The following is a 15,184-nucleotide window of genomic DNA, read 5'->3' on the forward strand; positions in this document are numbered from 1 at the left end:
TAGTTTTATATTTGACTCCAAACAAAAAGTAGCCAAAATTCTCTTTGCATGTTAACTTAAAACTGATTTGGAGCGCAAGCATATTTGTGGCACTTTCAGTTTCATTTTTAGAAGCGCTGCAAATTTCTTAAAGGAGATAAAAATAATTTTAAGAACACTCCAGGGTAGAAAATAACAGAGAAACCACTTCCAATTTTAAACTGATGAAGGCATAGCTCTGTAATATTATGATCTTCTTTCTCAAAGCAGATTCTCATTGTCACCTCTGTCCCAAATTCCTAGTAATTGTGTTCCCAATGGACTTGCAATTATTCCAAAAATATGTTCTAAATGTACTTGATAGGAAGAATCCATTCTAAATTTCATGACTTCTTTTTTGACTTTGTTCTTACGAGTACAGATATCTGACACCAAGCTAACATAAGCACTGAGGCAATTCCTGGAATAATTAGTCTAAGAGTATAAAAGTCAAACCTCTCTAGATTTTTGTTGTTCCATTGAATGAATTCATATAGCCAAAGTTCTGTGTTAGATTTCAACTTATATCACAACCATGTAGAACAGGTTCACTCAACCACACTTTTGTTCTCAGTTCCACATGAAAGTCACATTGGAGCAGAAGGCAAAAGAAAAAAATATGTGCACCTATATACATGCTTTTCTGTGTATTGTTTAAATGATTAGTTTTTCCCCAAAGTATTTTTAAAGATATCAATGAATTTGCTTCTATCAAAATCAGAAAAATAAAACTGTAGCAAATTCTTGTTTTGCTATAAAACATTAAAACTAAAATGAATTGCCTTTTTTCGAATTGGTTTTGGGGGTAGATTCGAGTTACAAAATGGCCGCCCGGAGCGTGTTCGGCGCAGTTCCCCCAGCGGTCTCTGGCTGAACCGGCGCTCTCGCCTCCCTGCTGAACACAGCGTGAGGAGCGCCCCCATGGACATGGTGTTTGAGTCTCTGGGCTTGCCGAACACCAAGTCCTCTGAGTCCCGCAGCGCAGCACCGGAAGCGGCCGAGCGCGCTCAGCCCGGCGACCCCTGCGGGCTCCAGACCCCTGCGCCGCTGCGCCCCGGGTTTCGCCGCACCCAAGACCCAGCGAGTGCAGCGGCGGCCGCCGAGGAGGTTCGAAAACACGGCCAAAAGAAATGCCGAGAAGGAACTGACAGATAGGAATTGGGATCAAGAAGATGAAGCTGAAGAGGTGGGAACATTCTGCATGGCCAGTGAGGAAGTCTTGAAGAATAGAGCCATAAAGAAAGCAAAGCGCAGAAATGTTGGATTCGAATCTGACACTGGAGGAGCCTTTAAAGGTTTTAAAGGTTTGGTGGTACCTTCTGGAGGAGGACGCTTTCCTGGATTTGGTAGTGGCGCTGGAGGGAAGCCTTTGGAAGGACTGTCGAATGGAAACAACATAACCAGTGCCCCTCCCTTCACCAGTGCAAAGGCAGCGGCAGAGCCCAAGGTAGCCTTTGGTTCTCTTGCTGCAAACGGCCCTACCGCCTTGGTTGATAAAGTTTCAAATCCCAAAACTAATGGGGACAGTCAGCAGCCCTCCTCCTCTGGCCTTGCTTCCAGTAAAGCTTGTGTCGGAAATGCCTATCACAAGCAGTTGGCCGCCTTGAACTGCTCCGTGCGGGATTGGATAGTGAAGCACGTGAATACAAACCCCCTCTGTGATCTGACACCTATCTTTAAAGACTATGAGAAATATTTAGCAAACATTGAACAGCAACACGGGAACAGTGGCAGGAATTCTGAAAGTGAATCTAACAAAGTGGCGGCTGAAACACAGTCTCCTTCCCTTTTTGGCTCAACAAAATTACAGCAAGAGTCAACGTTTTTGTTTCATGGCAACAAAACTGAAGATACACCTGACAAGAAGGTGGAGGTGGCATCTGAAAAGAAAACGGACCCATCATCACTAGGAGCGACAAGTGCCTCATTTAATTTTGGCAAGAAAGTTGATAGCTCTGTTTTGGGCTCATTAAGCTCTGTCCCCCTGACTGGATTTTCTTTCTCCCCTGGAAACTCCAGTTTATTTGGCAAAGATACTACCCAGAGTAAACCAGTGTCTTCACCACTTCCCACTAAACCATTGGAGGGCCAAGCGGAAGGTGACAGTGGTGAATGCAAAGGTGGAGATGAAGAAGAGAATGATGAGCCGCCCAAAGTAGTAGTTACCGAAGTAAAAGAAGATGCTTTTTACTCCAAAAAGTGTAAACTGTTTTACAAGAAAGACAATGAGTTTAAAGAGAAAGGCATAGGTACTCTGCATTTAAAACCTACAGCAAATCAGAAGACACAGCTTTTGGTGCGGGCAGACACCAATTTAGGCAACATATTGCTGAATGTTCTGATTCCACCCAATATGCCATGTACGCGAACAGGGAAGAATAACGTTCTTATCGTCTGTGTTCCAAATCCACCAATTGACGAGAAGAATGCCACCATGCCAGTCACCATATTGATTCGGGTAAAAACCAGCGAGGATGCAGACGAGTTGCACAAAATTTTACTGGAGAAAAAGAATGCCTGAACACGCGAAGTCGGCTGCGGAATTATTGCCAAGTTCCTGCTTCTTCCACCGCCCCTTAGTCAGTTTTTCTTCTCTTCTTTGACATTCTAAGAACTTATAGATAACTTAAAACTTTTGTGAGGAAGATTAATGTGGCCAATAAAACCTTTAAATGTTAAGTGTCAAGAAACCGCACTCTCCCTTCTTAAGAACTGCCTAAAGTGTAAAATACATTTGAATGCAATTTTTGGAAAAAAAAAAAAAAACTAAAATGAATTTTAATACACCTACTTTTTAACATTTCAATATTTTTTCAAATACATTAATATTCTTGAAAATAAGTATTAAAATACATTTATACAGGGGCACATTTTTTCCTTTTTGCCTCAGAAGTAATGGCAGTGTGGCAGTATAACATCCTGTCTTTAAGTTTTGGATATTTCGTTTGTCATGGAATTTGTGCGTTCATTTTGGCCTTAAAAAATATTGTGTTGGCCAGGTGTGGTGGCTCACACCTGTAATCCCAGCACTTTGGGAGGCCAAGGCAAGCGGATCATCTGAGGTCAGGAGTTCGAGACCAACCTGGCCTACATGGTGAAACCCTGTCTGTACTAGAAATACAAAAATTAGCCAGGTGTGGTGACAGGTACCTGTAGTCCCAGCTACGTGGGAGGCTGAAGCAGGAAAGTCGCTTGAACCTGGGAGGCGGAGGTTGCAGTGAGCTGAGATCGCCCCACTGCACTCCAGCCTGGGTGACAGAGTGAGACTCCATCTCAAAAGAAAAAAAAAAAAAGAAAAAATATTGTGTTAAAATAATTTGTTTTAATCAAGATTTTTTTTACATTCCTTAAATTTTCTACAACTTAAAAGTGGTCTCACTTGTCTCACCCTAATCCTGGGCTCTGTTATTTTCTGATGCTTAATTATGATCTAAACTAGGAACTAGTTAGAAGTCAGCGTCATAGTCAATGTATGTATCTCACCTGACTTATCTCCATCCTGTTCTTTTTCTGAAGATTAGTAGGAACCAGATATAAGTGTGTAACAAATGAATTTTTAAAATTTACCTCACTAGAGATCACAGAAAATACCTATATTAATAAAAATGTCATTGGTTTACTATTTCGAGGGCCTATGGAATAAACAGTGATGCTCTTGAAACTTATTTTGAAAATTCAAAATCTAGACCTCAAAAAAATACAGAGAGGAGTAGAGTTTTATGAGGTAAAAATGTCATTCACTCATGCTCTGATGGCACCTCACACCCTGAGGATCTCTTCAAAGACCAGTGGCTGGGGCTTCTAAGCTCAGAGCTGAGGGAGAGGCAAGGATAGGAATGATATAAATGTCAACTATATTTTCAGTCCAAGCAGGGCAAGGAGCCAAAATAAAGACTACTTATGAAGCTAGAAATCCTCCAGAGGGTTATAATCTGAGAAAAAGGGTGGAGGAAGAAAAGGCAACTCATTCAGAATTTTCAGTCTGTATGTACATTTTGCTCTCCGTCTTAGGTATTTTGTTTTCAATGGGAAGATATTCAGTATTCTGTTCAAGAAAAGGTAAACTCTATGAAGGCCAAGACTACAGTGCCTGTCCCATGGTAGGTGCTCAGTAAATATCTAGTGAATTAAAGAATATCCTCACACGAACAAAATGTGTACTCCATGGTTAAAAGAAGAAAAATTTACCTACTGTACCCTGTGATACTCAATATCTAAAATCAATCACATAAGCTTCCACTTTAGGAAACTAGAAAAAGGAAAGTAAATTAAATTCAAAGGAAGCAGAAAAAAAGAAATGAAAATTAGAGCAGAAATCAATGGAATTGAAAACAGAAAACTAATAGAGAAATGCAACAAAACCAAATGCTGGTTCTTCGAAAAGATCAAAAAAGTGATAAGCCCACAGCTAGGCTAACTAATATTTTAAAAGAGAGAGAGGGAGGATGCAAAAATATTAATATCAGGCTGGGCACAGTGGCTTATGCCTGTAATCCCAGCACTTTGGGAGGCCAAGGCAGGAGCATCACTTGAGCCCAGGAGTTCAAGACCAGTCTGGGCAACAAAGTGAGACCCTGTGTCTAAGGCAGGTGTGGTGGCTCACATCTGTAATGCCAGCACTTTGGGAGGCTGAGGTGGGCGGATTGCTTTGAGCTCAGGAGTTCAAGACCAGCCTGGGCAATACAATGAAACCCCATCTCTACAAAAAATGCAAAACAATTAGCCATGCATTGGTGGCTTGTACTTGTAGTCCCAGCTACTTGGGAGGCTGAGACTGGAGAATCACTTGAGCCCAGAAAGCAGAGGTTGCAGTGAGCTGAGATCGTGCCACTGCACTCTAGCCTGGGTGATGGAGCAAGTCCCTCTCTCAAAGGAAAGAAAAAAAAAAAACAGACCCTGTGTCTACAAAAACAAAAAATACAATATCAGAAATGAAAGAAGGGACAACACTATGGAACTTATGGACATTAAAAAGATAATAAAGGAATGCTATGAAAAACTCTACGCTCACAAATTTGATAACCTAGGTGAAACAGACCAATCCATTGAAAGACACAATCTGCCAAAACTTGTACAAAAAGAAATAGACTATCTGAGTAGTACTATATATATTAAATAAATTGAATCGGTAACTAAGAACCTTCTAAAACAGAAAGCATCAGGCCCAGATGGGTGTACTGGTGAATTCTACTATAATTTTAAAGAAGAATTTATACCAATTTTCAAAAATCTCTTCCAGAAGACAGAAACAGAGGGAATATTTCCTGACTCATTCTATGAGCCCATCACCCTAATACCAAAATCAGACAAAGTTATAACAAGAAAAAAAACTACAGGCTAATTTCTTTCATGAACATAGATGCAAAAATACTCAACAAAATATTATCAGGTATAGCAATGGATAAAAAGAATTATATGCTATGACCAAATGGGATTTATTCCAGGCATGTAAGGCTGGTTCAACATTCAAAAGTCACTAATATAATGTATCACATCAATAGGCTAAAGAAGAAAAGTCACATGATCACATGCATTTGATAAAATCCAACACTCATTCATGATAAAAACTCTCAGCACACTAGAAATACAGTGAAACTTCTTCAGCTTGATAGAGAACATTTACAGCTGGGCACAGCGGCCCATACCCATTAATCTAAGTGTTTTTGGGGGTCAACACAGAAGGATTACTTGAGGCCAGGAGGTTAAGACCAGCCTGGTCAACATAGCAAAACCCCATTGCTAAAAAATAAAAATAAAAAAGCGCCAGGTGCGGTGGCTTATGCCTGTAATCCCAGCACTTTGGGAGGCTGAGGCAGGTGGATCGCCTGAGGTCAGGAGTTCAAGACCAGCCTGGCCAACATGGTGAAACCCTGTCTCTACTAAAAATACAAAAATTAGCCAGGCATGGTGGCCTACGCCTGTAATCCCAGCTACTTGGGAGGCTGAAATAGGAGAACTGCTTGAACCCAGGAGGCGGAGGTTGCAGTGAGCTGAGCTCATGGCACTGCACTTCAGCCTGGGTGACATAGTGAGACTCCATCTCAAAAAAAAAAAAAAAAAAAAATTAGCCAGGCATGGCAGTATGCATCTATAGCCCTAGCTACTCGGTAGGCCAATATGTAAGTATCACTTGAGCCCACAGTTCAAAGCTGGGGTGACCTATGATCACACCACTGCACTCCAGCCTGGGAGACAGAGCAAGACCCTGTATCTTAAAAAATAAATAAATAAATAAATTAATTAATTAATTAATTAAAACATCTACAAAAAATGAGAAAGTAGAAGCTTTCTTACTAAGATAAGGACAAGGCAAGGATATCGTCTCTCACCACTGCTTTTCTACATTGCATTGAAAGTTCTAGACGATAAAATAGGGCAAATAAATAAATAAGTGCTATACAAATTGGGAAGAAAGAAATAAAACTGTTTTTGTTCACAGATAACATGATTGCCTATGTAGAAAATCTGAAATAATCAATTCTTAAATGTGGGCTGCACATAGAGACTTCCTTTCATAGAGACTTCCTTTCAAAGAGTACAGTATGGAAATGATGAAAAAAAGAGTAACTTTAACAGTAAGGAAATGTGACAATCCGTCAATATCAACGGTGATAAATTATGTTAGAATGTAACTTTAATATGATGTAGTCTTCCTCCTGCAAACCCATAATCCCAGTCTAACCATGAGAAAAAAAATCAGATAAATTCCAGTAGAGAGGTAACCTATAAAATACATGGTCTGTACTCCTTGAAACTCAAGGTCATCCAAAACAAGAAAAATCTAAGTAAATATTACAGCCAAGAGAAGCCTAAGGAGACATGATATCTCCTTAGCTAATGTGCTGTGGTATCTTAGATGTAACCCTGAAACAGAAAAAGACATTAGGTAAAAGTAAAGAGACCTGAATAAGCTACTCAGCACATTAAGGCAAGAAAAAAAAAAAGTCAAACACATAAGGAGTGGAAAGAAAAAAAATCATTTTTGAAGATAGTTAGAACTGACTGTATACATAAACATTCAGAAGAACCCACATATAAATTATAAGACTCTGAGAGTTTAGTACAGGTGTTAGATATATAATCAATAGTTTAAGAAATCAATTTATTCTCACATCAGCAATAAAAAATACAAAAATTGAATTTAAAAATATATCACTTAAGATAGCAGAAAAGGCCGAGGTGGGTGGATCACCTGAGGTCAGGAGTTCGAGACCAGCCTGGCCAACATGGTGAAACCCCGTCTCTACAAAAAATACAAGATTAGCCGGGTGTGGTGGCACATGCCTGTAATCCCAGCTGCTCAGGAGGCTGAGGCAGGAGAATTGCTTGAACCCAGGAGGCAGAGATTGCAGTGAGCCGAGATCGTGCCATTGCACTCCAGCCTGGGCAACAGGAGAGAAACTCAATCTCAAAAAATAAATAAATAAATAAAAATTAAAAGACAGCATAAAAAATGAAATATCAAGAAATACATTTAACAAAAGATGATTTCTTTGGAGAAAATTATAAAACTCTATTGAGAGATATTAAGTGTATCTATAAATGAAGAGTTATATTATGTTCATAGATAGGAAGCTCAATATTGTGAAGATAATCAATTTACTCCAAAGTTATCTGTAGATTTACTATAGTCTCAATAAAACCCCCAGATTTTTTTTTTTTTTACAGCTTAAAAACTTACTCTAAAATTTATTAAGATATGCAAAGGACCAAAAAGAGAAAAAACATTCTTCAAGAAGAACAAGGTGGGAGATGAAAGAGGATTTGTCCTAGCAAATATCAAGACTTATTGTAAGCTATAATAATTAAGATTGTACAGTGTTGGCTCAGTGGTAGATAAAATAATCAAGGGAACAGGATAGAGGCCTGGAAACAAGTCCACATATACACCAACACTTGATAAGTGACACTGTAGATCACTAGGGAAAGGATAAATGTTTCCACTAAACTTGCTGGGGTAATTGGGAACCCATATTGGAAAAATAGATTGGACTCCTTCCTTATTCCATAGATAAAAATCAATTTCAGACAAGTTAAAAGACTTACATTTAAAAGATAAACAATCAAGCTTTTGGAAGGTATTTAGGAGAAATTTTTTATAATCTTGGGACACGGTGGATTTTTTTCAACAAAACACAAAAAGCTCTACCCAAAAGGAAAATTATTGCAATTTTAGATTACACCAAAAGAACATATACACCCCAAAACACAATAAAAGAGTAAAAAGGTAAGACACATAATGAAAATTTGCAACATAAATATGACAAAGGATTTCTATGCAGAATATAGAAGAATGTCTACAAATCAGTAAGAAAAAGACAATCTATAAGAAAAATGGGCAAAAAGGTTTGAATAGGTACTTCATAAAATAGAATATCCAAATTATGATTAACTGTATAAACAGAGCTCAGCCTTACTAGCAATGGGGAAGTGAAAATAAAAACCACAATGAAGTACCACTATACTTACCAGAACAACTAAAATTAAAACAACTGCAAGTACTAAATGTTGATAATAGGAGTATGGAAACTCTCATATGTTACTAATGACAATGTAGTGAGGTTCAATCTCATTGAAAAATAGTGTGGCATTCTACACTAAAACAGAGAATACACATATACTGTCACCTAACAATCCTACTCTTAGCTAAGTCTCAACACTGGAGAAATATGTGCATATGTTCTTCAAGATACATGCACAAGAACGTACATCACAGCATTACTCATATTACATTTGAGTATATTACATTGGAAACAATGCAAATGTTCATCAACAATGAAATGATAAATTATGTATTTATATGTTATGTAAATTATACGCTATAACAGTAAAGTAGCATTCTGTGGAACACAAAAATATAAATAAACCAATTAAGACTACTTGTAACAATGTGCACCAATGCCCAGACATAATATTGGATAAAAAGAACAAAACACACACACACAGAGGCAACGTGACTCCATTTAAATAAAGTTCCCTAACAAGAAAACTAAAGTGTATTGTTTCAGAAAATGAGAAAAATATTACAAGAGTCAGGGTAGTATATATCTTTAATGAGAGAGTTTTAATCAGAAAGGAGCACATATGTAGGATGCAATTAAAGCAAGACATGGGGCAAATTTATAGCTTTAAATGGCTATAATAGAAAAGAAGAACGATCTTAATAATCTTAAGACTTCAACTTCAGATCTAGAAAAGGAAAAGCAAACAAAACCAAAAACAAGTAGAATAAGAAAATAATAACAGGGTAAAAATAAAAGAAGTAGAAAAAACAAAAAAATAGAAAATCAGTAAAATCAAAAAATGGTTCTTTGAAAAGATCAGCAAAATTGGCAAACCTTCAGGTAGATTGAACAAGATAAAGAGATAAAGCACAGATTACAAAAAAAACTGGAATGAAAGAGGAGATATTACCATTAATCCTACAAATATTAAAAGGGCTATGAGTAAATACTATGAATAAATATATGCCAACAAATTAGATAATTTAGGTAATGTGGACAAATTCCTAGAGCAACACAAATTGCCAAAATGGACTCATAAAGGAATAGAAAACATGAACAAACCTATGACAGGAAAAGAGATCGAATCAGTAATTTAAAGTATTTTCAAAGAAAAACATAGAACCCAGAGGCTTCACTGGTGAATTCTATCAAACATTTAGAGAAAAATTAGTACTGATAGTCCATAAACTTGTCCAGATCAATTGGGATTTATCCTAGGAATGCAGGATTGATTTAATACATGAAAATCAATCAATGTAATATACCACATTAAGAGAATAAAAGGTAAAAACCACATAATAGTCTCAAAAGAAATTATAATGCAGAAAAAAATTTTGAAAAAAATACCCTTTCATGACTAACTCCCACCCCCTCACAACGACACACTTTACAAACTAATAGTAGTAAGTAATTTTCTCAATCTAATTAAGGGAACCTATGAAAAACCCAAAACTAACATTATACTCAATAGCAAAAGACTGGATACTTTTTCCCTAAAATCAAGAAGAAGATAAGGATATCTGCTCTCACCACTTCTATTCAACATTTTACTGAAGGTTCTAGACAGGAAAATTAGGCAAAATAAAGTCATCAAGTTGGAAAGGAAGAGTAAAGGTATTTGCAGACAACATGATCTTGTATATATAAAATCCTAAAACATTTACTAAAAAATTTCCAGAGCTAATAGACAAGTTAGGCAAAATGTCAGATACAAGATGAATATACAAAAATCAATTGCATTTCTACATGTTAGCAATGAACAATTCAAAAAAGAGATTAAGAAAAAAATTCATTCAGAATGTAATTAAAAACAATAAACACTTTGGAATAAGTATAACAAAAGAAGTACAAAACTTGTACACTGCAAACTACAGAATATTTTTAAAATTAAACATCTAAATAAAGAGGAAGATACTCCATGTTCATAGATCAGAAGGTTAGATGGCAGTACTCCCCAAATTTTTCTACAGAGTTAATGCAATTCCTTTCTAAATCCCAGAAACTCACAAGCTGATCCGAAAATTCGTAAGAACACACAAAGGACTCTGATTAAAATAATCTTGAACAAAGTTGGAGAACTCATACTTCTCCATTTCAAAACTTACAACAATATTACACTAATCAAGATAGTGTAGTACTGGCATGAAGATAAACATAGAATTGAGAGTCCAGAAATAAGTTCGTGTGTGTGGTCAATTGATTTTTCAAGAAAGTGTCAAGACCATTCAATGGGGTGAAGAATAATCCTGTATTCAACAAATGGTGCTGGGACAACTGAATAGCCACATGCAAAAGCATAATTTGTACCCCTACCCCACACCACATACAAAAATTAAGTCAAAATGAATCATAGACCTAAATATAATAGCTAAAACTATAACACTTTTAGAGGAAAACTGTAGGGAGTGAGTTCCAGAATTTCTGGACTGATCGAAGAAAAAGATATGATGAGCTGGCAGCAACATGCACAAGCTTTAGCAGGGTGCTGCTTTAGCAAGTAAGCAGGAGGAATGAGTCCTTCACATCTTGAAACTATCCAGAGTCTTGGAGGGACCACCATTCAGAAGGGGAGGAGAGCAAGGAAACTTCTAGGAAAGGGGATAAGTCAGAGGCATAGCAGGGAGTCTCAGGGTTAGTGAACTCAAAGGACAGCAGCAGCCTGGCAACTTTATAACACTGGGGTTTATCTTATCTATGGATAATAAATATTGCCAATTTCATAGAGTATGCAGATCAGGCCCTAAATGGCTAAAAATCTGCTTATTTGGGCTATGTTTAAAACAATTGTATGTGTACAATTTTAAGTCTGGTGCTGGCAGCCTTTGAGCTAATGGATCTCAGTCTGCTGTGAAGAAATAAACAACCTAAGAGCCAATGCATAGAGAACATCTTTGAGTAATTTGTGAGGTTGGTGCAAAAGTAATTGCAGTTTTTGCCATTAGTTTTCAAGATAAAAACCATGATTACTTTTGCACCAACCTATACTTTAGAAATATAGGAATATATCTATGTGACTTTGGGTCAGGCAATGATTTTGTAGATACAACACCAAAAGCACAGGCAAAAGAAGAAAAGAAATGAGAAATCTGACTTTATCAAAATTAAAAACATTTGCATTTCAAATGACACCATCAAGAAAATGAAAATAACCCACAAGCTGCGAGAAAATATTTGCAAATTATATATCTGTAAGAACCTTGTATCAAGAATATACAAAAAACTTTAAAACTCAATAATAAGAAAACAACCCAACGAAAAATAATCAAAGGGGAGCCAGGCATGGTTGTGCACATCTGTAGCCCTAGCTACTCAGGAGGCTGAGGGAGGAGGATCACTTGAACCCAGGAGTTTGAGAGCAGCCTGGGCAACATAGCAAGACTCCCATCTTTAAATAAATAAAATAAAACAATCAAACGATTTGAATAGACACTTCTCCAAAGAAGATATATAAATGGTCAGTAATGCGCATGAATAGAAGTTAACCATCCTTAGTCATGATAGAAACTCAAACTAAACTACAGTGAGATGGCACTTCACATCCATTAGGATGGCTATAAGAAAAAATGAAGGTAATATCAAGTGTTGCTGAGGATGCAGAGAAACGGGAACCAACAAACACTGTTGTTGATAAACTTTTGAAAGGTTTGGCAGATTCTCAACATGTTAGAGTTTCTGTTGATCCAGCAATTCTACTCCTCGGTCTCCACCCAAAGAACTGAAAGCATATGTCCACACACACACACAAACCTGTATATAAATGTTCACTTTGCTACTACTCATAGCAGCCCTAAAGTACAAACAACCTAAATGTCTATCAATTAGTGGATAAATGTATCATCCATATAATGAAATACTATTTGGCAATAAAAAGGAATAAATTACGATACATGCTACAACATAGATGTATCTCAAAAAATTCTGCTAAATGAAAGCAGTCAGACCCAAAGACCACATATTATATAATTCCATTTGTATGATATGTCCAGAATAGGCAAATTCACAGAGACAGTAGACTAGTGGTTATCAGAGACAATGGTGGGGGTGTAGACAGAAAATGGAGACTGACTGATCAAGGGCACATCGTTTCTTCATGAGGTGATGGGAAAATTCTAAAATTAGATTGTGAAGATGGTTGCACTACTCCATTAAGTATACTAAAGACCATTGAATGGTACACTTAAATCAGGTGAATTTTATGGTATTTAAATCATATTATCTATAAAGCTATTTTAAAAAGAAAGAAAGAAAGCAGCATATGAGAGATTTCTGGGGTGCTCACAGGTAATATTACATTTTCTTTTTCTTTTTTTTAACCTAGGTTAAACTGGTGTTCATTTTCTAAGTGTTCTTCATTTATGGTTTTTGAGCTATTCTGTATGTTATATTCCACAATAAAAACAATGAGGAAACTGGTGTTTCAAATATGCCTTTTCAAAGTATATTCACTCCTCACTTATTCTGATGTACAATTGTAAGTTTGACCTCTCAAGAGAGAGCAGCCCACTCCTGCAACCAGCTATAATCAAGTATAATCAAGCTATAATCTGCTATAATTAAGGAAGGTCCTACTGCAAACAGGTTTGGCTTTCAAGTCAGCCAAACTGCCTCTATGGAGTGTCTTCCAGTGACAAGTTCTGGAAGTTTTTAGTTATATTTTAATAAGAGAAGTGCTTCCTGTACACTATGCATGAGTAATAATGATGATTGTAATAATTAGATTACACTTAAAGGGCAAAATACTAAAGAAAAAGTCATTGCAAATTTCATATTTTTCATTCTCTCATTCACTTTTTAAAACATCTTCTTTGGAAATAATCGTAGACTCACAGAAATTTGCAAAAATAGTCCAGAGTCCCCTGTACCCTTCAGTTAGCTTCCCCAATAGTGATCTCTTACGTAACTGTATTACTGTATTACAATATCAAAACTGGGAAATTGACATTGGTACAATACTGTTAACTAGAGCACAGACTTTATTCTCATGTCACCAGTTTTCACAGGCATCTATTTGTGTGTGTGTGTGTGTGTGTGTGTGTGTGTGTATACAGTTCTATGAAATTTTATTCTATGCTTTAATTTGTGTAGCCATCACTACTCTCACATAACTCAGGCTAGGCGAGCTTGCTAAGGGTGGAAGTCGGACTCCCTGCTCCACTGGGTCCCGCCTGCCCTTCAGTCTCATGCCTGCCCAGCCCTCTGACCACCTGGAATGGAATGAGTTTGTGCGCTCTCTCCAGATAAGTGTGCGGGGCCTTCCTGTGCTGGCGCCCATGACCAAGGCCATGGACAATGACACTTACCCCCTGGTTGCCTTCCAGAGGACGCCAGGTAGGATTCAATACCCAGTCGCAGTCATTGCTGACCTGGACACAGGGTCAAGGGCCCAAGAGGAAAACACCTGGTTCAGTTACCTGAAAAGGGGATACCCAACCCTATCAGACAGCAGGGACAGGGTGGTGGTGAAATGAAACAAAGACCACTGCATCCTAGAGTCCCACCTGGCGGAAAGTGGAGAGGGGCATGGAGCTCTCAGATCTGAACGTCTCCGGTGGGAAACTACTCTATGGACCATGGGAGAGGGGTGACCTATCAGATGGATGGCAGCAAGGCCGTGTCTCGGGTAATTCTCTCCGAAGGCGATGGGGCAGTGGAGAAGGGGTTCATGGCAGTGGAGGGCCAGCGTCTGTAGGGGGGCAGCCTGGGCAAGGAGGGGACACAGTGACTGAGAACGTGGAATGGATGAGAGTGGCAGGCCACAAGGGCAGCGTGGACCACAAGAACTGGGTGTGCAGCTGCAATGCTCCCAGGGCCGCCACGGAAATCCAACCGCTAGGCTGCCTCACACCCCTAGTCCGCCTGCTGGAGAGTGCTGCAGCGCCGGTCCTGCCCCCAGCGGTGCAGCGAGGACTCCTGAGCACCACACAGGACTTCGGTTACATTTCCGTCAGCCACATGAGGGAGGTGGGCCCCGCGCACGTTAAAGTTCATTCTTCAAGTTCATCCCCAACACCAACGACCACATCATTGTGGACCTCAAGTCCAAAGAGGACAGCGGCCAAATCGCCACCTGTATCATGGTCTTTCTCTCTCGACGGACTAGTCCTTCTGCCAGGCACCAAAATTCGAAGTGTAAAGTATGAAGGAACAAAATTTATTTAAATTTTAAAAATTAAAACATTAAGCAAGGCTGAGGGGTGGGCAGTTTTAAGCTACATTGGAACTCACATTTTATAAATGCCGAAGGACTGCACTTTTGTTTTGTTTTTGGAACAATGAGGTGTATACTTGGTTTAGAGATCTCCAAAACAGGGAGTTCAGTCCCAGGCTGAGAAAAGGGGCAGAGGTTCAGGAACCTCGAGGTTGCCCTGGCCAGAACTTTTCTCTGTGCTGCCAGCTCATGGTAAAATTGATCACTGCAGGCAACTTCATAGGGGGTCTAGTTTTTGAATTGGTCATGCGCTTTCTTCCATCTGACCTCCCTTTCTTCTCTTTACCTTTGTTCTTTTGTTCGATAAGTATTCCTGGAGCTCCTACTATGTGTGAAGCACTGCCCCACCCTGGAAATACAATGAGTATGAGGAGGATCTGCCTGCTAGGAACTCCCAGGCCACCCCCTTTTCTTCCTACTTTATGAGCCTTGGATTTATGTCCACCCTACCAGA

General features: G+C 38.5%; 2 protein-coding genes and 1 pseudogene across 9 annotated transcripts in view; 2 read left to right on the forward strand and 1 right to left on the reverse strand.

Annotated features, from left to right (window-relative positions):
* CMAH (cytidine monophosphate-N-acetylneuraminic acid hydroxylase-like) overlaps window positions 1–15,184 on the reverse strand; it is a 374,208-nt gene that overhangs the window by 58,755 nt on the left and 300,269 nt on the right. The gene's annotated exons all lie outside the window — the stretch shown is intronic.
* LOC101140640 (nuclear pore complex protein Nup50) lies at window positions 1,220–2,697 on the forward strand. The gene has a single exon (XM_019029598.4). The coding sequence runs from the start codon at window positions 1,220–1,222 to the stop codon at window positions 2,537–2,539; it is 1,320 nt and encodes a 439-aa protein (XP_018885143.2). The 3' UTR covers window positions 2,540–2,697.
* LOC134758652 (soluble calcium-activated nucleotidase 1-like) lies at window positions 13,703–14,211 on the forward strand (annotated as a pseudogene).

Source organism: Gorilla gorilla, chromosome 5, assembly GCF_029281585.2.
Source record: "Gorilla gorilla gorilla isolate KB3781 chromosome 5, NHGRI_mGorGor1-v2.1_pri, whole genome shotgun sequence".
NCBI lineage: Eukaryota > Metazoa > Chordata > Mammalia > Primates > Hominidae > Gorilla > Gorilla gorilla.

Bases quoted from the DNA above. Each gene is read 5' to 3' on its own strand.
- LOC101140640 (XM_019029598.4), top strand. From the start codon at position 1,220: ATGGCCAGTGAGGAAGTCTTGAAGAATAGAGCCATAAAGAAAGCAAAG.